The sequence below is a fragment of the Ciconia boyciana genome, chromosome 3 (assembly GCF_034638445.1).
Source record: "Ciconia boyciana chromosome 3, ASM3463844v1, whole genome shotgun sequence".
NCBI lineage: Eukaryota > Metazoa > Chordata > Aves > Ciconiiformes > Ciconiidae > Ciconia > Ciconia boyciana.
In genome coordinates, this window is record NC_132936.1 from 56,654,104 (window position 1) to 56,680,323 (window position 26,220).

The following is a 26,220-nucleotide window of genomic DNA, read 5'->3' on the forward strand; positions in this document are numbered from 1 at the left end:
TGTAGGATGTATGTTATTCACTATAAAATTTTATGAACTGTACAAGACGGAAATAGATTAGAAAAAAGGAATAGTTGGGAAGACAAGATAAGGTGCAAGTCAGTCATAAATGGAAGCACCCCTAAAAGTAAAATAGCTGTCATTTGCACTCAGGCATCCTCAACCAAGTTCTGATAATTTATAAAAACCTTTATGTTAAATGTACATTACTAGTATCTACAAATACCAGTTTACTAAGGGTCAGTGTTGATTGCTCATTCATTACTTACTACTCCTGCTCAAGGCCAAAAAAGAGTGGATGCAAAAGTGACCTAGAAAGCAAGCAAAAAGGTGTCTATTTTTTGCCAGCCTGCACAAACTCTGCAAGGATGAGCAGAGCTGGCCATCAGTCTTGCACAGAAACTGACAGGAGCCCTTCTGTAACAAGAGGATAATGAAAAGACAGTGCAACTTGGGTGAATATTAGAAGGGGGGAAAAAATGAATACTTACTGCTGTGCAGTAATTGGAAAAGAAAACATAAAAGAACCTAATAAGCACAGAGCATCAGATTCTCTTAACAAAACATGCAAGCATACTGAAAGAGAGATAAATCACTCTGAATTTAATGTGAAGCTGGAGTATACACGTGGAGAAAACTGATGCTCTGCAAATTCTTTATCAAGGGTCCCCATTTTTCAAATGGAAGCTCTTTGGATTCTACCAAGGGTGTTGGCCCCTGAACCAGAAAACTGAGCCTCTCTTCTTCTGCGTTGTGTTTGTTTTATTTTTTCATGACTTTAAAAGAAACATGAGCCATGAGTGTAATATTCACCATATTTAACTAAAGTTAAAAAGAAACAAAAAACTCCCACAAAAATAAAGCAGAAACGTTCTAAATATTTATATGACAACAAACCCAAGTATTCACACAAACTCACAAAAGCACACCCTATTTAAAAATGACAATCCAGAACTGGTCTCTATGGGCACTTACAGAAAGAATGAGTCTAGCCAAATTAATGGAACCTGTGCATTTCAAGTTTTGCAGATGCAGCATCTGTACATCTTATAACTGATAGCACAAGGGGAAGGAATGGTTAGGTAATACACTGTTTTCCACTCCCTTTTAGGCTGATAAACCAAAATAGTAAGCAGAAGCAAAGAAACCCCCGGCCCAACACACACCCCCCTCCCCCGCCTTTATTCTTCTCCAGTTCTCATTACCATGAACACAGATTTAAACAAGACAAGGAAAAAAGACAAGGATATTCTATAAACAGCAGCAAGTGGGGGATTTAGTAAAGCCACCCTACTGGGGACTGGAAGACAAAAACAAGTTCTCTACAAAAGCAGAGTTAATGAGGTCTATGTCAGAGCTCTGCACAATATGAGTACAGTCCTCACTTACATTTGTTGGTGACTACCTTGAAAAACTTCAGCAGATGGAAAAATTAGAGGCATATTTATGTTTTCTGCCCCCACTGCAGCAATTCTCCTTTGGACAAACTAGCTGTGTTTCAGCCAGCAAACCAATTAGGACAGCACGTGGACCTACTATGAAAATATTTCCATTGCTTTGGGCAGGGATTCTACCACCATCCCTGCACAGCATCACATACATTACATATCATCATGTAAAGAACAATTATTCAGTCACTTGCCCCAGAATTTTGGAAAAAAAAAAAATTTATTTTTTTTTTTTTTTTTTTTAACTCACATGGAGACACCATGTACCTGCATGACTTTCAAAATTTCAAAGGGAATTACCGAGGCTTTGCGCCTCTGACAAATCAGGTCCTGGAATCTCAAAAGTCAGACATTTGAAAATCCTGGCCTGAAACTTCTGTGTCACTGACAAACAGAAGAAATGCAGCCAGTTTAACACCAGACTCTCTGTGAAACAGGGAACCACACAAGCATGCAAGCATGGAAGGTAGTCACACAATTTGTGTGTGGAATAAGTGACGGATATTCAAAATGTTTGGCTTCAATCCAGATTATGAACCTTTCCCACTTGAGTTTATGAGGGGTACTTGAAACACACTTGTCTCTAACAAAAGTAGCAGTATGATGTAAGGGTGCATTTGAACATCCGTGTCAGTGTGTGAAGGTGTTTTCCTTCCTTGGGAGATAAACTGGGGGGGGAGGGGGGGGAGCCCTAGCACCTTCTTAATCTAAGTAGAAAGAGTAGAAAAAGTTCACACTAAAAAATAAATATCACTTCCATCACCAGCAATTAGTACTTGTCACTTTTAGGTCTCAAAGTATCTTAAAAAGAAACTAGCCTTACAATTCTCATTCTACAGAAAGGAAAGCGAGACAAGAGCAAAGACAATTTGTCCAAGGCTCTCCAAAGAGCACCAAAACACCGCAGATTCTCTAGTGTGGAAACCATTTTGTAAACAAAATACTGGTTTTAACAGATACAAATTAGACTATCCCTGCCTAAAGAAAAACAAACGTGTTGAATGAAGTTTTTTATTGAATTAAAAAGAAAAACAAAGTCTTATCCATCCAGAACATCCTTGGAGCCAAAATAGAGATGAAGCTGCATCTTCTGTTCGAGAGGATCTGAATCTATTTTTCATCATGCTGGAAAATGTCACACACAGAGGCAGGTCTCCTGATGCTCCAGCTGGAGACTCCCTTTTGTGTCCAATACTGAGAGAATGAGAGGGAAAAATGATTCCCATTGTAGTGAAGTGCCACTCTGCTAGAAGTGGGGCATCTGCAGCAAACCCTCCTAGTATACTGTCTAATACAGCATCAATAATACCAAACATTTGGAAAGAACTAAAAGCTGGTTCAATAACAACTAGTTCAAAGCTGTATGTACACCTCTTTACCTAGTTTCTCTGTGATTGAAGCTCAAAATAGCTTTCTTACAGTCTTTGAAAAAAATCAAGAGAAACACACACAAATCCGGTAACACGGATGAGATTCATAATCATATTTTTCCAAATTCCAGTCCACTGCTACCTCCATTAAGCTATACTCTATCCACTAGTCAAATTCAAAAGGCTTGCTAATTATCAATTCACCTTTCTGCGCTGCCATTACTAAGGTATCTTAGATGAATGGAAATCTGCAAAATCCTCCATACGTGGAAAGAAGCACCAGGAAGCTCAGGTGGTCTGTAGGGAACTTAGGAGATCCTCCACACTTTTGCCTTTGTAGTCCTACACGCTGAAAAAGTCATACTGAATATTCAAGCAGGTGTGTTTTTCAGCTATATAACCCTATAAGCATATTTGAAGATCCTTTTTACACAGAAATATCCCCTTTTTTCCTTTCCCTTCCCCTCATCAAATATGCTCATACTCTGTTCACAGTGGCAGCTAATATATTAAACTAATATATTAAACTATCAAGTAAAACAGTATATCCATAATCTGTACACTTGTTAATCTACACATTCCAATTTAATGTAAATGCTGCAGTTTATTGCAAGAAAAAAAACAAACTATATACATGCATTTAGTCTCTTTAAAACTAGTACTAGAGTAATCCAATATAACACGAATTAGGCAACTGTATTTTAACACAGAAGAAGGAGGCTCATCTAGAAGGTGGCAAAGTTCATGTTTAAGAATGAACTGCCTTTGTTTTCATTTTCTAATTCACAGAGATGTCAATACTATTTTTATACCAAATATTCATATAACCAACTGATACAAAGGACTGTATTTCAAAACCACAGGACCGATTCATTTTCAATAGAGGCACAGAAAGAGAAAAGCAAATAGTTCCTTCTGTCAAAAGAAAGTCATAAAAGGAGGAAGAGAAGCTCTTCTTCACATCATCTCAGTGTCCAGGCAGCTACAGCCAAAAGGACCTGTGAAACTATACATGACAAAGTTTCCACGCTCCAGTGAATGACAACAGAACTTCCATGAGGAAGCAGCTGCCTGTAACAAAATACATAGTCAGAAAATATTGGCAAGACCGGGAGATCTGTTCTTGCTACTCAGAGATGGTCTGAACCAGAGGAGTAGAGCAACGTTTTTATTTTGGCACATTCTACAACAGAACAAAGAAAAATACGAAGTTTCGTACCTTAAATTCTCAACTAATGGCGTTTGGGATCTTAATTTTCTGGGGTGCTAGGAGTGACAAAATTTTATTTTTAAAATAAAGGATTTTTTTTGCCTGCATATGTAATTGTGAAACAGCACTTCATTTCTACAGAGAGAAAAGACATTCTGCTATTTAAATAAACTTCAGTGATTTCTGATGAAGTAAAAAAAATATTACCTTGGTGTTTTAGCTATGAATTGCATGTAACAAAGAAAAGGAAGTGATAGATAGCTGACAGTCACCATGGGAATTGTGCTAGCCTTATTTATAGCCACTCCATTTAAAAAAAAAAAAAAAAAAAAGGTAGGGCAATGGGCAGAAGAAATAAGCGAAGAAAGGAAAGACACCATTCTGTAACACCAACCGAAAGGAAGAAAGGTGTTTCTGGTTCACATTTCCCATACACACATCTCAAAGTAGGAGCAACTAAAAATTAGCCTGAAAACCCTTTAAGTGTCTGATCTACACGATCTCCATGTTGATTTGAATGAAGATCTCAGTGAGGCAAGATGTTGAGGCCACTGGTCTACAAGCTCCCCCTCCACACTACATGAAGGTGGTCACTGCAATACTCTGCACAAGAGAATCCTTCAGCTTCTAAATGCTGCTAATGCATTCATCATTTGGGCAATGTTTACGCAATTCTGTTAGGACAACCTTCAGCTGAAGATAGGTAGCAGCTAAATCTAAACCCCAATCGTTTCTCCTCCATTCTGCAGTTACTGTTTAAGTGGAGATAATCCAGCACTACCACTTGGCAACTGGAACATGATCTTCCAACTTTATCTCTCCTTCATATGCCTTTGTCCCGCCGTTCATCCATCACTCATAACATGTCAAATAACACAACTAATCTCTACGCTTCCTAGAACAGTTTATCTCAAAGACACTCAACACAGTTTCTTAGGTATAAGGATCTCAGCACACCACCTAAAGCACGTTGTTCAGCTTAACCAATTGAGGACACCAGTAAACACCAAAATACAGTTCTCCCTAGCATTTCACAGAAATAAAAAAACCTTCCACTGTAATGAAGATCACTGAACTTCCTATTCTGTATCATGGTGCTATTTTGAAGACAGTTTGCACCACTGCAATTAACTGCTACTATTCAATTATTCGACCTTCATTAATCTAGTCAAAAAGTACACTTCATTGATATGAAAGCAACCAGGTAGTTGAAAGAGTACAGCTTTTTGTGCTGTTAATATTTTGCTGCAAAATAAAAAAGCTACATGGGTCAAGTCTGTGCTAACTGTGTTGTCTCCAAGTGAAATAAGTGCTCCCTATGGGGGTATGGGAAACGGAAGGCCACGGTGGATTTTCAGAGCAAGAGCCAGGCAAAATTTCTTGTTCCCCTACTTCTCTCCTAACATTGGGTCAAAGCACCAAAGACAATAAACAGGCGTTACACACTTCTGAGCCCTGTGATCTACTTTAATGGTTAAAAGTTCATGCCAGTAACAGCAACTGAAATGAAAACATTCAAGCTGACCTTTCCAAAAATGTCTTTGGTTAGTAACAAATCAGATGACTAGTCCTGCCAGAGCCTTCAGCATTCCCAAAATGAGAAATATTTCAGTCCAAGTTGTATAGTTTTCTATTAATTTATTTGGTACAGTTTCTTTAATCACTTTGCAATGGTACGCTTCAAAAGTTGCAGCTTCAAAAAGTAAGTTCACCTTGTTTCTAATGAGGAACAAAATGTGAAGATCAAACTAATCTAATGACTGTCCAAATGCTTAGGAAAAGTAAACACTTCTTGTCCTAGAGGAGAATAACACGACGCAAAGCCTAAATTTCTCAGCAGAGCTGTTTCCTAGAATGCTAACAGAGACTGTAAGTCTCACGATAGAAGCAGGAAAATCTGCAGCCTCAGAAAGGCAACTTCGTCCACATACATCCAAAACCCTTTGAGATTCCAGCTGTGAGTGAGCATCACCGAAGTCTGTTCACACCGGCTGAAAAGATTGCTTTTCCTATATTTTTAGAAGGAATTAAAAACTCCTATCTCCCTTTAGGTTGTATTAGACCTGTAGTACAAATGTAACTGAAGGATACATTAGGTGGGTCCTTTCCCTTAGCAGAGATCAGCAAAAAGCGTCTCGTAAGCCACATTTGCTGATACCTGGATGGCTACAAGCAATTAAGCATGCTGCAGAAGCATCTCAGAATCAGGCCAGAAAAATACTGGTTACAAAAAGGAAAGATCTCATTCTAGTGTTCAGCTCCAATACCAAAATCTGCTACTCTGTACCTCCTACACGCACAAACCAGTGCACATCTGTGGGAGCATTCACTTCTCCCTTCTCTTCATTTTTAGTTACTTTTAAACCAAACACGTGCAACACAAGAACCGTAGCAGTGTGATATCGTAAAGGTACGCTTGCAGTATGAGAGAAAACTGGAGCAGCACCATGAAATAATGCACTAACCTGAGTACTCAGACTTACTGCTGAATTTCTTTACTTGTGTATTATAAATAATTGGGCTTGGGTTACGGTTCACTTCTATGCAGAGTCATGGATTAACAACGGACCAGATACTGACATCTCAAACTCTTTACACAGGTTATACAGGTGGCCAGTGTCTACAGGTGGAATCTTAAAAAACAGCACACTAAAGGCAAAAATAGTCCAGGAAATTATTGCCATTGTGAACAGAAGTCTTATTATTATTTAAATAAAGGAGCTGGTATGCTAAAGTATAACACGTCTCTTTCTGGACATTATCCCAAACATCAACCGGATCTCTAAATAAATTTATGAGAAGAAACATGCTCTGGTGGCAGATTTCTAATCCCACTGGAGAAAGCCCAGATCATCTCCATTTAAGGTCAAGCAAGCAACAGCTGCACATTTTTGTTCCCCAGAACAAAATAAAGCAGACCAGAACCTCCAACACAGATTCCTTTTTTAAAGGCTTTCCTTTCTGATATCCATGGGTGTCTGGACCCGTTCACCCAGTGGTGAATCAAACAGTGCAATGATGTGCTCCTATACACTGTCTGTACCTGTCAGACTGACGCGTCCTGTGAGCAGCACTTTGGCATCTGCCTCCGAACCCCACCAAAATCCCCATGAGTTACACAAGGGAGTGATACTAAACTGAACTAGAAAAATGTTCTCAAGAGGGTACCTGAACAAGCTTGTCAGAGAAACAATATCAATACAAGATCTACAACATCCATGTGGTCTGAATTTGTGCATGTTATTGTTATTTAATGAATATATTTTCAATCTTAACATTTCTTAGCTGTTAGACATTTACAGAAAGCATGTGTTATATTTCTCATGAGAGACTACTATTTTTATTAATGCCTTACCTTACACATTTAAGTATCATTCTTTAAACAGAAGACTAAGCTATGACTGTGTCAGCAGCTCACAAACAAAATCAGCATTCTTTCAAGGCATCTCATTTCTAAAAAACTCCAAAATAATTTAATAGATCAAGTCACTAACAAAAGAAGCTGAGAATTTGGGGCAGAGTAACTAAACAACACGATCATTTTACAGTGACTTGGTAAAAGGGAGGAACTGGCATCACAGCTACTGCAGCGCTGGGTGTTGGACTTTAATAACAAAGTACAGAGGTGAACTTCAATAGTACAAGTTTTATATTACATCTTACAAAAAGCAAACAATACAATGATAGCAGTACTTTTTCTGGATGACAGCACGCAATAAAAACATGAAAATTCCCTCATAAAAAGACCAAATACAGTTTGCTTGACTGTGAAAGATTTATAATGTTAATAACGCCATTATAAGTAAATTATGAAACCCTTTGCAGTGGTAAAGAACTATCACTCCTCACCGTGGAGATATTCAATTAACTTTCAAATGAAATATGTGACCCTAAATTTCCTGGGTTTGATATTAAAGGATAAGAGAAAGCAGGCAGATTTATTATATTAAAACTGAGTTTCTAACTTCAACTGTTATAAACAATTTTGCAGAAGAGCTAAACCTTATTTACAAAAATAAAAATAGACCTCAATTGGAAACAAGGTAGTACATCACCTCCAAGGTCTTTTTGTGTCTGGTTTGCAGCAGGTATCACAGCAGGGCTTATAGGGAATGAAAAAACCAAACTAAACAAAAAAACCCCACCATGTCTGGTTTCCTGCTCAAAGACAAGGACTAATCTATGCTAAACAATTACTGTCAAAACTGGATCTGTAAGTGTTCAGAGTTAGGCTGAGCTTCTGTATTTTTGCCTGCAATTTCCAAATGAGGAAAAGGCACATGCTGTCAGTTGCATCCGCATACGAAGCCTGATGCTGGATGCTCGCACACTCAACAGTTCAGTCCTTTCACATTGAGTAAATCCTCCACTTCCCGGATGCACGAAACCTACTCTATATATGCACTGTGGTCTCATTTGTCATTTCCCAACACAGGATAATATACAGAAGATAACCTGCAAAGTAGCATCCAGCTGCTACTCCTGTTCAAACAAACAGAACGTTCTCAAAAATCACTTGGACAGTTTCCAGCCACAAGAAGAGTGAGGGGGAGAAAAAGGGGAAGTGTGTGCTTTAAAGGAAAGGTAAATACTTCAAATTATATAGGAATAATAAATTTCAGAGATGAACTTATATATGCCAGATTTTATTTGGGAAAAAAAAAAAAATCCTTGAACCCACAAATTAACTTGAAAGGTTGAAAGAGGCTTGAAATACAGAGAAATTACTTCAGTTCAAGCATTGCCAGAAGAAAGATCATATTGGAAAACACACATCATACACCGTAAACTGAATGCCAGCTGTGTAACCTAATTATCAAAACTATATGTATTTAAAGTGTAGTTTAAGAAACCTCTTGTACAACAGAAAATCATTCCAAGTCAAAAGCCTGTATGAAATGTGATCACCCACACTAGATGGTTTTTTATGATGAAGAAACATTGCTGTAGCAAAAGTAACATATCCAAAGCAGCTCCCTGAAAAAATTACCATTTAAGTTATTGTTTAAGAAAAGGCAGGGTGTAAGCAAGCAGCTCCCTTTGCTATCCCACTGAAGCGTGCCGCTTCCCAGATTCCTTCCTCCTGTGGCTGTGCAGGTGGTCTCCCTGGCACACAGTTGCCTTCACGAGAGGGAAGTTGTTGCCCGTGTTTAATACATTACTGCTGTGAACAAGTTTAGAGGAGCGACTGCCTGTGTCAGAAGGCAGAAGTGGGACCAATCACAACTTGTGAACTGCTGAATGACACCGGGAGTCCTGCCTCTGAAACTTTTGTTATTTTTTCCCCTCAACCTACTTCAATTGTTCCCACAACTTGGTCACAGACTCAGACAAGTTGCCAGAGGTCTACAGACACTTCCCACAGCCTGGGGCAGGCTCCTCTGTGCTTCACTAACAGTCACACCAGAGGTAAGGAACCTCTCTTCTTTTATGCTTTTAATTCTTACAGCTAGGCACTGTAGTTGTAGTTTTCTACAAAAACTCCTCTACTCCAATTAACAGCTGGTTATAATTGTTTATCAAAAAATATGGAAGTGCAGGCATTACAGCTCTGAGTCAAAAATATAACGCTATGGGGTTCATATTTTAGGGACAATAAAGGCAACTGAGATTTTTCTACATGCTGGTGGGACACTAGCTGTCCTTGGGTAGATGATTTATACAGGTAGCATTACACCAGAAGGGGAGAAGCTTTCATCATTTTCCTCAGCCCTTTGTCTCTCCTTTTAAATTTGTTTTCTTTGTTTTTTGTTTTTTAATACAAAATCCACAAAGAGTAATTCACTTAAAGTTTTGTTGAGACATTTTTGGTTCCCCAAAGCTGCCTATCCACAGCCCAGCAAAGGTAAAGCTCTTTCACCATTTAACTCAGAAAAGCATTTTTCTCATCTAACACATCGAGAAAGCAAACCTTTTTTTGCTGTATGATGAAAAAGTACCCCTAATTAAAAAAATGTAAGCGGTTTATAGCAGTACTAGAACTGAAATTATATCATGTTACTCAAACTGTAGTTCAAGCTACAGAATTCATATAGCATTTTTGCTGTGAATTCCTTTAAAGGTTTATTTTCTCCTGCTGGTCATTGTAACTGCCAAACTTGTCCTAGAATGCTTCTAATAACAGATAAATAATTTAGCTAGGATTTGTAACATCATGAACCGAATTTCAAATGCATAAAGTAATCCATTTATTTCCAACTCAGGGAAGCACATACACACTGTACAACAAAATACAACCCCAGCTTTAAAATCACCGCAAACAAAAAAAGAGTGCCTCTCAAACAGAAACATGTCACATAAAGGATATTTTAATACTTAGGTATACAAATATTTTTAAAAGGAATACGATTCATTAATATGCAGGTCTCTAATGAGTTTCTCCTCCTTACAATCATGTTCCCCCGTTCCATCAATTCACACCTTACTACTTATGTGTACTTAAGGTTCTGGTTTTAGAAAAGTCAGACTTAATATAGACCTTAATTTTGTGAGGTGTGTTTTCCCTGTTACTGAACAGACACACCTAATTCCTTTTCCTATTACTGACTGGTAAGCATCAGACAAAAATATATGCAGGTGCTTGGTTTTGCACTCAGCAGCCTTGTGCCAGTTTTAAATAGACGTACTGGAAGTGTCCGGATGTCCTGTTACTCATCAGGCAAACAACCTGTTATGAAGTTCTCTAGAAGCTGTTTCCAGTAGGCAGAAGCAGCACTTCAGACCTCCCAGTACCTTCAAACCAATGCCTAGGATGAGCAAGAAGGTTCTGAGACAGACAGATGTTTTTCAAGGCTAAAGTTATATAAAATGTATTTTCCAGTGAAGAGAGGAGTTTGGATTTATTCTACCACGCAGATAATCTTTCTCTCCTAACACATACACTACATACACACAACTTTTAAAAGACAGAGTTTATGCATACACACACAGATTGAACATACACATAGAAACTTAACTGCTGTAGGCAGCTCTTTGCTGGAATGCATCCATAGCTACAGCAGGTTAGACGCCCATTCATCTGAATTCCATCCTGTCACAGAGTTAGGTAATTTAAAGTAAATGACAGTGTGGCTCAGCTGTTAAGTTAAATCTAAAAATTTCACACTGGTAACATCCCATGTCACAGACATCCAAACCTGAGTAACAACAGCCAACAGTCATGACAGAAGCATGTGCTACATAGCAGGTGACAAATGTTATGAATCAGATGTGAAACACTGCAAATGATTTACAGCAAATAACAGTTTTCTGTGTTTTTTTGCCACTCATTTGTCAAACAATGATGTTATTTGTATTTAGAGAGATTTAGATTTATGTATATACCACATTTCTATTTTAAAAAGTTGCATTTATTTCTCATCCTCTGAAGAGGTTAGGAATATAGTGTCTTCATTGTACAATATGAAACTCATTAAAATCAGTTTGTAATCAGAGAGCATAAAGGTGTTTTTCACTGACTTTTTTCAGACCATCAGCAAACAAAAAAGTATGGGATACACCTACACAGTTGTAAGAGCAGCTTTTTATTTGCTTTAAGAATAATTTGATTTAGGAATAGAAACATATACCAACTGGAGAAACAAAAAATCCCACAGGAAAGTAATGTTATGTTCCCTAAACTACAAGACACTTTGGAACTCGAAGATTGCTTTTGCTTTCTAGAGATTGGTACATGGCTTAAGAGGACTTTCCTGGCATCAAGTTACTTCTCAGAAGTTGAATTCATCTACTATATTCTTCTTTCAATCAATGCCATGCCATTGTCCCCTGAGCTGCTAAAAAGGTTAAAAACACAACTTGCAACACCCCCTTCCACTTCTACCTTTTGTATATGCCAGATGTATTTCAATTTTTACTTCAGTTCAAGTTGCACTTACCCTATTTCCTGTTAGTAAGTAGTGTCATATGAACCACCAGAACCTAAAACCCAACTTGAAACTACAAGGTGTTAGGTACTCAGTGTGTGCAGTGGAGGAAGGAGATCATTTCCTGCAAGAGAGTTACTATGTAAAAGGAAAATCATACCAACAGATGGGAAAAAGTATATGGTTATTCTATGTCTTATTTTGATTAGGGGAAGAGATGAGTATGGAGGCTGAAGCACTTGCCCAAGGTCCCACTGCATGGTCCTGCAGCAGTTGCAGGGAATTTAACCCAGAGTTAAAAAAATTAGCCCAAAGCATTATCTCCCAGGCTATTCTAACGGACCAGCACACAGATAAAAGTCCCAGGCATCCACAAGGTATGTGGCTAACTTCCAACAACCAAAATGCCAAGCCTGGTGTGTTCAACTATTCATCAGTGTAATTTCTTGGTATCTATACCTTTTGCATTCCAATGGACTTGAAATACAGGTAAAGGCTCTTACTAGCGATCTTGCTTCTAGAACACTGAGAACATCAAAGCTAGTCAAAAGAAAGACTGTAAGAGGAATGAATTAATAACAGGGGAAGAAAAAAAAAATCTAAATTAAAGTGTGAGCCTTCCTCTATCCTCTCCCAAAACCACAAAAAAAATATTGACACTTCAGTACAAAAATAGACTTTAAAACAAAAGGTAAAAAGGATAAAATGAGTTTGTTTTTCCTGTTACCAGCACTTCCCAAACTCTGTGAACCGAATTGTTGCTTCTTCCCCCATCTCAAGGAAATGTTTTCTGCATGTGATTGAAAAAATGACATTATATGCCACAAGTCAGTCTCTAGCTCTCTTCAATGACTTAATGTACTCCAGCTGCAGTTTTCTCTTTTCCCTTGTGCAATTCCTTGCTCTTTCTGTACACTCTCACTCTCTTCCTCTGCACATTTTCTTCTTCTATTTTCCTCCCTCAATCTGTCCTCTCCTGCCCTGACTGCATTCTTGCCTTCACCCATCCCAGTCTTTGTTTTCAACCTCCAACCCCTTCTTTCCCCTTTTATGCTCTCTTCTTAAAAAAAAAAATTAAAAAATCAACTTTCCTTTTTCTGCACTCAAGCTGTTGAATTGGCTAATATCCTTTACCTTTCTTCACTGACACAACTGCCTAGTGCAACCCTCAGCCTAAAATCAGAATAAGCAACAGAATTCTGCACCCCTAGCATAGGTAAATACAACATCCAGCTGCTGGGGTAAATCCTAGCAAGTGACCTCCATACTATGTAAAAATTATGACATACCTTTATAATTCACTTCTGTACTTGAAAACCTGTAAGCAACTTCTGTTTTATTGTTGGAAGCTTCTACTTACGGAACTGAATTGACAGGAGCAAGACCCTCTAGACGTCTCCAGAGTTAATTCAGACTGTTTCCTTCTTCACTCCCTTCTCGACCCTTATCTTCCTCACACAAAAAAGGAGATTTTTCAGACTTGGAGGTCTCAACTGCAGTGACTCCACAGTGCTGATGAGGAGGTATTTTACAGCAGGGTTCAAAACAAAGCAGTGCAACTTGGAGTAAGATATATACATTAACACAGGACAGCCAGCAAAGATGACAAGCATGCCTACACATCAACTGCAGCTGCTGTGCACCGGCAGAGCTTTAAAACTCTGCAATGTCTTCTCCTCTGGGGGCCACACAATCCATAGACAATCCAAAGGGCTCCAGGTTCAATTCAACTCACAGCATTTAGTCCTGCATGCAGGGTTCCTCTTTGCTTTGGCACTATACGCAAATCTTTAAACTCACCTCCTCTGAACATGCAGAGAATGCCTCTTCCTGCCGGGTATCATACTGCTCACACAAACAGATACAGGAATTTCTTAGGCCAGGTAATTTTCAGCAACAGTTCTAAACACGTACTAGACCAAGGATCACATAACTTGATGGTACTTTTTACATCACTATATTTATGGTTATTAAGACATTTATTGTCAATAGATGAAACCGAATTACTCTGTTTTGGGGACATGTCATTGTAAAAATCTATGCAAGAGACTGTTGCGCAATATTACTTTTTAAAATGCCTTTTCAGGGCTTCACTTGGTCTTATGGGAGAGCAACAAATCAAATATGTCAAACCTCTTCTATTCCACTGATATCACTGCTGCATTTAGTAAACATATGACAGGGAACAGGCTGTGTCTAAAATTGCTGTGGCATTTCCAAAGGAGCCAAATTTATCCCGTGTGACTTCAATGGAGTCAATGCTGTTGCACCAGGAACAAGCGTGGCCCACAGTTTTCACTTTGGTCACATACCTTCTCTCATTGTGAAGGACACCCAGGAACAAAGATAAAAATAACCTAATACAAATCAGGGAAACAGTCACATGTCAGTGAAGAAGGAAGCAATAATTGTCACCGGTGACTCATTCTAGTGCACCAGGTGTAGGGGATCCCCTACATAGTAACATACGGTCACATGACCTCTTCCTGCAGATTCACGCTGTGCATAAGACAAGCCTTTCACATCCATTAACAGCACTCGATTAAACACACAACTGCATACCAGTGCAGCCAACAGATTATCTTGTGCAATACTCGGTCTTGTCACACATGAGCAACACTGTTTGACTTTAAAAAAATATCAAATATAGTTTTCCGTTTTGCTGTACTTTCCTTTCAAGAAGTGGTGCATACATGCATAATACTTCTTAATATTGACCTAAAACACAGACAGGGGACTGAACAGCAGAGAACAGCTCCTATTTGTGGCAATGATCAGTCTTCATTTCACTGTAATTATTTTTCAGGCTGTCCATTTTGACCTTGATAGCCATATGCAGCTGTGTTACTGAATCTGTTTCTCTTTATGCACACTTTAGGTGGGTGACAGCACCATGGAGGATTAACAAGCAAGGTATGTGTTTATTAGTTGAAGCTACGCACTTGTAAAGACAAACTTGTTGAAATACAGACACAGAATTTGCTTCCTTCACTTGTAAGAAAACTTCTCCCACAGACAGGCTTAGCAGGTAAAACAACGTATAGGTGTTTTAAAAATTTCCAATTCCACATGAGCTTTTAAATCAAGAAAACCAAGCTACTCTATTTTGACCTTTCCTCATCCCTTCTCTACACCGTTTTCTAGCCATAAAAGGTATACATTTTAACTTACACTATCTTCCTTTTTTTAAGATCCTTTCTTATCGTCTGTCTGGTAACGTATGTTCAAACAGCTAATGTCAGTGTGACAGCTCGACTGAGCCTTCTGACCTATTGCCTGCTCCCTCAGCAACATCCCTCACTCATTCCAAAGGGAACAGTATTTTTTTTTTTCCCTCCCCAAGAGATGTCACCATCTCTCCTCACCTGTGGTGGCCTTGCATCTGTGATGCCCAGCCAGCTAGTACTGCCTTTTACAGAAGCACTTCAAAGCCCCAGGTCCTTGCCCCCCGAGTCATGCAAGTGAAACACGTGCAGCGACACAGCAGTGCAGGTGCTAGCATGTGCACAGCAAATCTGATGCTGTACACAGAAATGGACTTCCTGTGCATATATGCAGGTTAAAACTCAGCTGTTCTAGTCCTTCTGAGGGCCCCAAGAAATACAGCAGCCTGGAAAAAGCTGGATATGTTGCTGCAGCGGGTAACTCACAGCCCAAAGACCACAGGCTGCACACCCCTTGCATTAAAAAATGACATAACAAGTTGTGATGAAGTCATCCGCAGGAAATACTGTTCTCTGTGCAGTGTCCATCACACAAGCTAGTTACACAAACTTTTCTGTACTAGCATAAATCCATTAGTGGTTCATCTACCATGCCTTGCCTAGAAGAGGATAAACAGCCTAATGCACCCCAGCCCACACTGGGCTGGGAGAATGAATGTGTCTTCAGCCAAGTAATTTGAGAATTCCTGTGTATGTCTTGCTTTTACTGCACTTAGGGCAGTGACCAGCAAAGAGCTAAGCCGAATACACCTGGCAGGCACTTTAACTGCTTAAATAGATTAAAACAGGTACAGCATAAAGTCAAACAAAGCTGAAAAATTATAGTCACTATGAAAGTAAGTTCCTGGTGTGTGTTTTGTTTGCAATAAAGTTAAGATCAACTATAGCTCAAAATATCATAAGAAAAGCTGAAGTTCAATTTTAGGAGGAGATGACACCACATGGAATCCTCTAAAGGTATTAAAATATCCATGTGTAATCTGGTTTCTTTTAAAAGCCTCTTTTTAAACACCAACGCTACCACTGGCACTAAAAGCACAAGTATTCTGCTCAGACAGCACCATTTGACTCTACAGCCCCACGTGGAGGGACTAAAAAAGAAGAGTCTGAAAGACACTTCTGTTTTATTTTAAGGTTTTTCCATTTTAGCCACATCTAAAGACAAATTAATGAATCTCTGATTCAGTCAGGATCATCATGTAGTTTGGGCAGCAGATATCTAAGCAATGGTTTTCCTTTATGTGGCATACATGAGTAGATAAAAGAGATGACAAAGAGAGGCCTTCTGTCAAAGATATGATCATGATATAAATTCATAAAACATTAAGGGGCAAGTGCAGCTTTAGGAGCAAAGTTTGAGAGATGTATATATCATCATCATCTTGAAAACCAATTTTTCACATTGCGATAGCACCTACAGAATCCACCTCGTTATGAGCTAAGCAAGCATATATCAAAGCCAGCCTCTTGCCATGGAAGGTTTGTACAGGAGGGTTTTACACTGCAACTACTTATTGGGAGTTTTGAGACAATTGACACCCTGTGCTTCCATTTGCCATTAAAAAGGGGGAAAATATACCTGAAATAAAACACTCACTTAAGAGACAAAGTTATACGCATGCTTTATTTTGTTCCTTATTGCAGTCCTCTGTCTTTGCACCTAAATTTTGTAACACATGGTCCTACATGTATATAAAAAAAAATTAGTCCTTACTCTGTTTTGTCTGTTGAGAAATATACTACTAAAATTCCCTATAGCAGTGATGCATTAGCTTTTAATTAAGCACTCTAAAGAATTTTTACTTGGAATGGAAATCTTCAACAAGATTTCTTTTTTTCTTTTCCTCCCTTCCAAAATAAGGTATTGGTAGGTCAGATTATCTGCCCAGGTCAGTAACAGCCAGCAGTAATATCCAGATCTCCTGGCTGAAAGGTCTAGCCATATCATCAGGCTTTCACATGTGCTTGAACAAATAAAGCATGAGGGGGTGGGAGGGAAATCAGCCATGGCCATTTCACAGACTGTGAAGGATGGAGAGATTAGGATCTAAAGCAATGATCTGAGTAAATCCCACATACCCACAATTTCCATTTTACAATTTCTCACCACTGCTAAGAAGCAGGTGCTCGGTAGCCTTCAGGAAGAGAAGCACAATACAGCACAAACTGAAACTTGAAAAACAAAAGCTTAAAAATCCTGTTTTAAAGCAAAAACACTGTAAAGGCAATCTGTTTACGTCAGGATTTTTAGAACTTTAAAACAATCTCCATTTGCACTCAACAAAACACTTTACTTCTGCATTTCTAACTCTTCACTTTCCTGCTTTCCCAGCTCCACAAAGGCTGTCTAAAACAAAAAGAGAAGATAATAGGCACTTTGCACTGCTCCTGACAACTTCTCTTCTTTCCTGCACTCCTAAAACCTCTGATTTGTGCCCTCTGCTTTCTTGTTGCCATGGAGAAGGTCCAATACATAACCCGCTCTGCTCTGAGGAGAGCCTCAACTATTGAGGTCAACCCACAAGCACGCCAAAGGCTCCAAGAGCTCTTTGTGAATTTCTGCCTGATTTTAATTTGCCTCTTGCTGATCTGTATCATTGTGATGCTCCTCTGAAGTTCCAGCACTTCTCTGCACTGTCCTCTAGGAAAGTCACCCCAGAGGGAAGAGAGACCTACACCCGCAACTCCCAATGCAAGGATCCTCTTGTGAGAGGGGCTAGCACTTGGACTAGAGCTGTATGCCAACCATCGCACTATTCTCTTACTACCTGCTACATGTATTAAAAACACACTTCTGTGCAGAACGGTGTTTAGAGCCTGTTGTTACAAAGCTGTGCATGACCTAATTTGTCTGTCTCAATCACGAGATGTCTTTTCTGAATGGGGTAAAGTACTGACTCTTCATGGAGTTGGTAGGTTCCTCAATGTTTTAGCTAGATCACACAAACAGCAACTTCACTTTTTGGGGGCCTGATTGTTTCTAGGTTTCTCTGAAAATCCTTAAGCCCTTGCAAGGGTTCCAAATTTGGCCTGTGTCTGCCCAGAGAAGAGCTACAGGCACACAGACCTCAATGCATCCTAGGAAAATTTCTGCTTAGCTTACTTCAAGGTGCTGCATCTCTGCATCATCAACTGAAGGCATCCAAATTGTTTTAGTGTTTTTAAGGTAATATGAGAATAAATCAAAAATGTCTTCTAACCCAGAAATAAGAACTATTTCATATGCTTTTCTCCCTATTTAAGGGATCTTATATATATATACACATACACACATACATGTGTGTGTGTATGTATATATATATATATATATATGTGTGTGTGTGTGTGTGTGTATACACACACAAAACTTGGATTAAAAAAAAAACCAAACAAGCAACTTCATTTACAGTATTTTTCACTAGATACATCCTTACAGAACTAAGTAACATCTGAAAAGTTTTTTCACTATGTTTTGCAGAAAAATTGACACTCTGCACTGGTATCAAAGATTTAATTTTCTATAGTCATTTAACTGGCATGATAATTGGCACAACTCAAAAATAAAAAATAGTTCTCAGAGTTGTTAATATTTCACTTCAGACAACTTTACTATGGCCTTCTGTAATTTATGCAATAATCTCCTTAGTTTAAAGCTACAGAAAACTTGGTATTTGCCAATGTCACTCAAGGTGGCTTATATCCAATGTGGTAAAGAGAAAGGTTTAGGTCACCCTTACTGCTGTGATTGAAGTGTATCATACAAATACAAGTAACACCACCACCCTCAACTGCAAATGCCTGTCAGAACAAGCAACTATTTTCCTAAAACAAATAATACATAAAAAAATAAAATGCATGATAAGCAATTATGCACAGCAGGGAAAGCATTGCAGAAGTATCTTTACAACATGTAAACCACGGTCTATACACATAAAAGATGGAGTTTCTGCTCCAGCAGTTGTCAGTAACAAGACTGAGCAGTAGACTTCCAACCCTCCTACGTGTTGCTGGCATTAAGCTAAATTCCTAGAATTTTTACTTTATACAGTTTTCAAATTTAAAGAAAGCTCAAGAATCAATAGACAGAGGCATCTTTTAAACAGGCATCTTTCTATACCACCCCATGTAAGCAATCCTACTGATGAACAGAGAAAATCAAAACAAGTTAATCTTAATCTTTTATTCTGCCTTTACGACCTAATATTCCATGAGTAGAGGCTGACAATGAACAGCTGAGCAGGAAGGGAAGAAATCTTTGAAAAAACTATGTACTCAGTGGAATGCAAGCAAGCCCAGTAGTGGTGCACCTCCTAACTGGCAAATAGATATGCTGAGACCAGACCTCTGAAATAAGGTTAATTACTAGAGGAAATTAGTTAGTTACTGTATGAGGATTAGGGCAAGCACTGATGAGATCAGCAACGCACACTCCCACTTGCAAGTTAGTGTATGAGTATTACTGATCTGAACTGTCAATGGAAATCTTGGTTTCCATTTCATGCATTCTGACCACTCTCACAAATGCATGAGATTTTAGTAAGTGCACTTTCCCTATTAATCCTTCTTCTTCAGAAAAGCCACAAACAGTGCACTGGGGGGGGGGGAGGAGAGAGAAAAAACTTCCTGAAGAAAAAAGGTGTTAAGAGTAAAATATCAGCACATACATTCTGAGAACATGTTGGGATTATAAGTTTCTCAAGACAGTAATATATAGAAGCCAAAGTAAAGCATTGCTAAAAAAATAACCCACCCCCCCATAAAAACAAACCCACCACTTTCCTCTTATGTACCTGAAAAGCCATTATTTATTTAAAAACAATAAACAAACAAGAACAAAACCAAGGTATAAATAAACTGGAAGCCCTACTGTTATTTTACAGCAATGCAGATAAATTGCACGTACTGTATGGTTCATTTGTGTCTTAGGGTTCTGCTGATCTGAAAAAGTGCTACCATCCTCTATATCACTAAATGTCAACTGAACCCAGAGATTAAAAAAATAAAACCTTTTGTACATAGTACAATCTTCTTTGTAAACTTACATGGGCTTTAAAACTAGCATTTACTGTCTTTTTATTTATTAAAATGACTGCTTGAAAATATATTAATGTGTAAAATAAGATACTTAAATACAATTCTGTTTAGAAAGAAGCATCCATTCTATCACCTACTTATTAAAGTTATGTGAAAAAGAGCTAGTCATCACACAGCTCTCTCATTCTTTATACCTCTGTTTATTCTGTTTTGGTTTTCAACAGTAATCTTGCCTATTTTGTGATGTCCAGACCACTTACACATACTTAGTTTACACTCACCAACTAGTGCACATAAGCGATCCTAATGAATTTTATGAAAGTGTAATTGAAAAGTTCACTACTTTTATGAGCCATAATAAAAATTCCAAACACAGCATGTAGCTTGGATTAAGTTTTCATTTCTCTGTTCCACTCTACCCAAGGCTACATCATTTTGCTAGGTTCATCTTACACACACTGATAGCAAATAAAGCAAGCTAAACAGGCAAAGCAAAACAATCTGGTATTACTCTTCTTCCAAAAAAACAAATGACATAAACTGCCATGGCAATTTTACACTGGGAAAGAGCTGAATCAGGAACAAGAATATGCTGGTTTTAAAGATGTGTCTCCTCAGCCAGCTCTTCAGCAAAAATTGATATATCTACCCATTTTTCTTTAGGTGAAGACATGACCCATTTCATAATTGAAATTGTGTTCTGATCAAGACTAGTAGGTAGACAGCAGGTACTTGCAGTTCTCTATTAACTTTTCTGCATCAGCTTAGCAACAACTGCCTTTACTATCAGAACTGAACCAATCAGCGGAAAGACAAGCGTAAAATAGGCTTAAATAAAATTTTTCACAAAACATGCAGAAAATGTTTGCCTCCCCTGACATAAATAACTTTTATGTAAGTTTTTCTACAACTACACACAGGACAATAACCGTCAGACATACACACTCATGCCAAGATGTACTTTACCTGTATCCTTTCTGCCAAAATTAGAGCAGAGTAATGAACACATTCATTTCGAGAGCATTCGTGTTCATATCTGGAAGCATACTTATATACTATAGATTACAGGCCACATACCTGTATTTGTATGGCTTTTAATAAATAGTGTCTGTCAGAATACATTTAGAAAATATTTGTTAAGTCCTATAAGATCCATAGATATCTCTTATTTAACAACAAATGTAGTCCTTTTAGCTCTGACCTAGATGTGAAAAACTGGAAAAAAAAAATCTGTTTTGGTTATGGAAGGAAATGAGCAAACACCTCTTGTTCACTGCAAGGATTAAAAACAGAACAACATATTTATAAGGATTCTTTTAAAAACTGATGCTCATCTCAGTAAGAAACCTGGTAATTTAAATTATTTAAAACAGGCCCTAAGTTTATTGTAATATCTGACAGTTAGTCAAACTGATTGCTTTATAAGCTGGTTATATTTTTTTTAAGATAAAAGAATGCCAAAAGTTCCATTTTCGTATAAAATATAAAACTATAAAACACTGCCCTCTTGTGATCTTCCTCAAAAACTTAGCTGGTTATTAAAAGGAAGGTTTGGCAACATTTCACTGTTAGGGTTGAGTGGTCCTATTTGTTTCTTTCATTTTTTTATATTTTTAATATATATTTCTATATATAAAAACACAATTGCTAAGTTATTAATACTATCTTAAAATAAGCTATTGCGTATGTGCTATTAAAAGCACTAAGGATGCATCCTCTGCCAGCCCAATCTAGATTCTTAATAAGGCATTTGCAAAGCTGCAATGAATCCTACACAGCACACTGCTGGCAAAATGCTACCTACCGCACTGCACGATGCCAAACCCTAGAAGGGTAGGAAACTGTCCTGTTAACAGGGGTACATTTTGCCCAGATGAGAAAGTTTTCTCTTTTTTTGCACCTACAGAGATCTTTTAAAAGTAAATTTTCAACAATCTATTGCTGAAACAGAGTAAGTCTTCAGAATTGCCATTCTTTTGAAAATCAAATGGGCCTGAGGAGTACCACACACATTAAAAAAAATAAAGAGCCAAACTGTATAAAATTCCAGTCCTTCCTCCATTAACCAGTTCTTCAGAAGTTCTTCAGTAGTGAAATGAAAGCTATCATTAACGCCAATATTTTTTTTTTTATTTTTAAGGTATTTGGAAAAAAGGGTTTGTAGGAGCATCCAGATTCCTTTTTTGGAGCATCCAGATTCCTTTTTTGGAAAAAAATAAATCTAGTTATTGTAAATAAACATTTTTGTTCTTAAGTGGCCAAAACTGAAAACAGGTAAACAGCTGAGGACACAATGAAATTCATGTGAATCTACATTGCTTACTACTGAAGGAGCAATCCAAAGCTACAATCAAGAGTCTGCTGCAAGCACAAGAGGGCAGACGGATGCACGTTATGGATCTTGCGAACAACAGAGGTCTTAACCTGCTACTCAATTTTCTGCTTATTGTCTTGGTTCTGGTGCTTGCATTTATCCTTGTGAAGTTGATGTGAACCTCTGTAAGGCTCCTTTTCCTTCTCAAATCTTGTTTTGAGGGTTTTACAATGATAACGTAGACACTTGAATAAAAATATGCAAAGACTGCATGGATTGAAATATCTGACAATTAGAGAAAGTGTTCACATACCTATTTTATCAGAAAGCAATCCTAAAAGCTGCGCACAATTACCTACCTGCCATTGAGTAAAGAAAGCATCTAAAGCCTTGCTGAGTATATGAGGAAATCCAAGTATGCGTCAGCAGTTATGGTAGTTTGCTCACTGCTACAGCTGATTCGTATTTAAAGATCTACAAAAGATTGCAGCCTTCAAGGAACATCATTTCTGCAAAGGGGGCAGCAGAAATCAAATTTTTAAAATGGGATTTCCATAGAACATTTACTTCACAGGAAATGACACGGCTACAGCAAGAAGACAGAACAAAACACCTACATTGAGTTGACAGCACACATCAAATTACCTGCAGAGAGCAAAAGCAGAGATGCTGTAGATGGAAACAAGGATATCCACGAAAAGCAGCTTGCAGCAGCTGAGATGGGCATAAGTTCAGTTTAAATATGAAAGCATAATTAATAGTTACACCTTTTTTGACATCTGTGGTTCATAGCAACACGTTAAAAGCCAGAAGCCATCAGTGTTATCCAGCAGTATCAAAGGAAGCAGCCATCAAAACAACTGAAAAATGAAGGACCATTAACAAGGGTTATCATAACTCTGCCTACGAAGCCCTTAACACTGCCACATACACAAGCAGTAGGTGCATCCGCACAAACGCACGAAGTGTGCTACAGCCTCAACAAGACAGATTTACCACTTATGCACAGGTCAAATGTGCAGCGTGGGAGCCCTCAAGCTGTATTTGACATACTACTTGTTACTTGCCAGCACAATCACCCAGTCCATAGCTTGTCCTCACATTAAGCATGCAACATAAGCTTCTTACAGGACCTTCTTCTATGGCCCTTTACAGGATGATGTAAATTCCCCACGGGTGCCTGGGAAGGACACTGACCAAGAAGAGCGCGCTTCTGTTGGAGTTATTTGCCCGGAAGGTAGCCCTACACACCTGAGATATGCTGGAAAAGAAGGTGGCCAGATTGGGGCCAAACAGCTTACTCTCAGCATCCCTCTTTCCCAAGCACAACATGGGAACAAAGTGCATCAACACATATGCATTGTACAGTAAACGTAATGCCATACATACGCATATTAACAGTCTTTTGCGCACATGCAAAAGAAGCAGATGTTGCTCATGGGGTGGGGGAAGCCCCGGCTTCCAGCTTTCTATTGCCAACAGCACATCTCTGATTCAGCACATACACTGTTGATCCAGCACTTCTCAGAAGTGCTGAATATATTACAGAGCTGATCTACTCATGTTCACACTCGGGATTTCCAGACGGTTACTGTGGGGTGGTTCAGTTATCTGGAAGAGACCCATCTAAATTGGGCCTACAGAAAGACTTTTCACAGGAAAAAGCCAGTATGTCTAGGGAAAGAGAAAGTTTATGCGAGTTCTACTGTTAACAGGCATCCACATTCCACTCTTTGCTACATGCTCCAAAGCTTAGGCAACACTAGCTAGGGCAGCACAGATAGTCAAAATGAAAGCTTTTCTCTCATCTGCTCTGAAATATTTGCAATAAACATTTAAAATAGCTTCTTCAAACTACACATCTATAGCTTTTTAATGTTGATATAGTAATATCAATTCCTGTTTGTTTGCATTTAAAGCAGAAAACTTTGCACAGCTACATCACCATAAGCACTTTATCACTTATTTTGATAATCTTGAAATAGTCTGCTTTTTTAAAAAAAAATCTGTAAATTCATACACAAGGGATATATGTTGTAACAGTTACATAGTAATGTATTATTTAGGAGGATTTCTGCTGGTGCTTGACATAGACGGCACAAAGCATACGACAACCACAGAAACTGACATGAAGCCCACTCTAGTCCACCATTTAAAAGAGTAAAAATGGTTTTCCAACAAAATGGCATTTCACTGATACACTGCTCAGACTTGTACAAAGCTTATTGTCTGTATGCTCCTCTGTATAATCAAAAGTTTTCCTATCTTAGGGAAACCACTGTGACAGTTTAATAGCTGAAATTAAGACAAATGATTTAGCCCTGACAAAAAAGAAAAATCACATATTCCTTTTCAATAAAAGGAGAAAGATGAGTTGTTGATGCCACCAACAGTCACGTACTTCCAGATCCAGAATTACATACAAAGGAATTCTATAAGAAACTCTACCATTAGCATATAGAAACAACCCCACAAAACAACCCCAGCAGCCTCCTCTCAGCCAGCAATGAAAGTTACAGAATCTTCAACGAATGTTCAAATACGCTGCTGAAACTGAAACATGCCTTCTCCTGAGAGGACATATAAAATTGGCAAGTTATCAGTTAACCAATGCCAAGTCTCTTTTTGCAACCAAGCATGGTCCAAGTTTGGTTTCCCATCATCTGCTAGCACCTACTCCACGAACACAATCCCAGTTGTTGGACTACCAACTTCACAGCAAAAGGAACAGCACATAAAAGCTTAATTGTGGCTCACAGTGAAGGAGTTCACTCTGCTAAAGGTGATAACTCTTCATGTTAAAAAGTTTTATCTTGCTGAAAAGTATGGTTTCATCAAAATGCGGCACGGGGAAAATGTCGATACTAATTGGTTTTAGTTTTCTGATCTGCCATGATCATAAGAAAAACTAGTTTGGAGTTGACATTTAAGAATAAAGTTTTCTGTGGCAACAATATTATTTGAAGAATGCTATAACTTTTTCTTTCAATTAAAGTTTTACAACTTTTGTTTACCAATGTCTAGGTATGCATGCAGTTTACTTTCTTCCTTCTCTGTTTTGAAATGAAGATTGTTGTAGTATCTCTAAATTTCTCAATGCATTAAAATTTAAATTTCCAGTAACCTTTATATACATGGTATGAACAAGGCAGTGTTTTCCTCATTGAAGTAAAAACAGTAAACCAGATACAGTAAGGGAAAAAAGATGCATTTAAGCAATTTCCATGTATTATTTCTGCTATATTCTGACACAAGTTAGCACACTATGAAGAAATCATACAGATGTCCTATACACTGGAAAAAACAGAGATTCATCATGTGATGCCTACAAGATTGTACAGAGCTAGTAAGTATATATGCAACCTTCTGAAACCCTCCTTATTGTATTATCTCCCACAATTTTAAAGGTACGCTTTCATTTTAAACCTCATTTCTGGACCAGTACACAGTATGTACCTAGGTACATTCAGATAATAGGACAGATAATAGGATCAGACTTTAAGAAATGCCTTTACATGAAGACATACAGCCTTTCAATCCAGATTTGTATGGCCTCCCAGTTCAGTAAATAGGAATCCCTGTCATGTATTATAAGCATTTTTTCCCTTAACACAGGCCTAATCACATACTTCCTTACTTTGGAGGATAAAAAAAAAAAAAAAAGAAAAAAGAAAAAAGGTATTACAATGGTCATGTCTGCTGAAAGATCAGCTGTACACTGAAAATAATTAAGTGCATGGTGAAATACAAGTTCTGCATGGAAATTATTTTCATTG

General features: G+C 38.2%; 2 protein-coding genes across 6 annotated transcripts in view; one reads left to right on the forward strand and one right to left on the reverse strand.

Moving 5' to 3' along the window:
- Nucleotides 1-26,220, reverse strand: part of CEP85L (centrosomal protein 85 like) — a 124,111-nt gene that overhangs the window by 44,374 nt on the left and 53,517 nt on the right. The window lies entirely within an intron of this gene.
- PLN (phospholamban) lies at nucleotides 17,573-17,731 on the forward strand. Its single transcript, XM_072858171.1, has one exon. It carries the CDS (start codon nucleotides 17,573-17,575, stop codon nucleotides 17,729-17,731), a length of 159 nt encoding a protein of 52 aa, XP_072714272.1.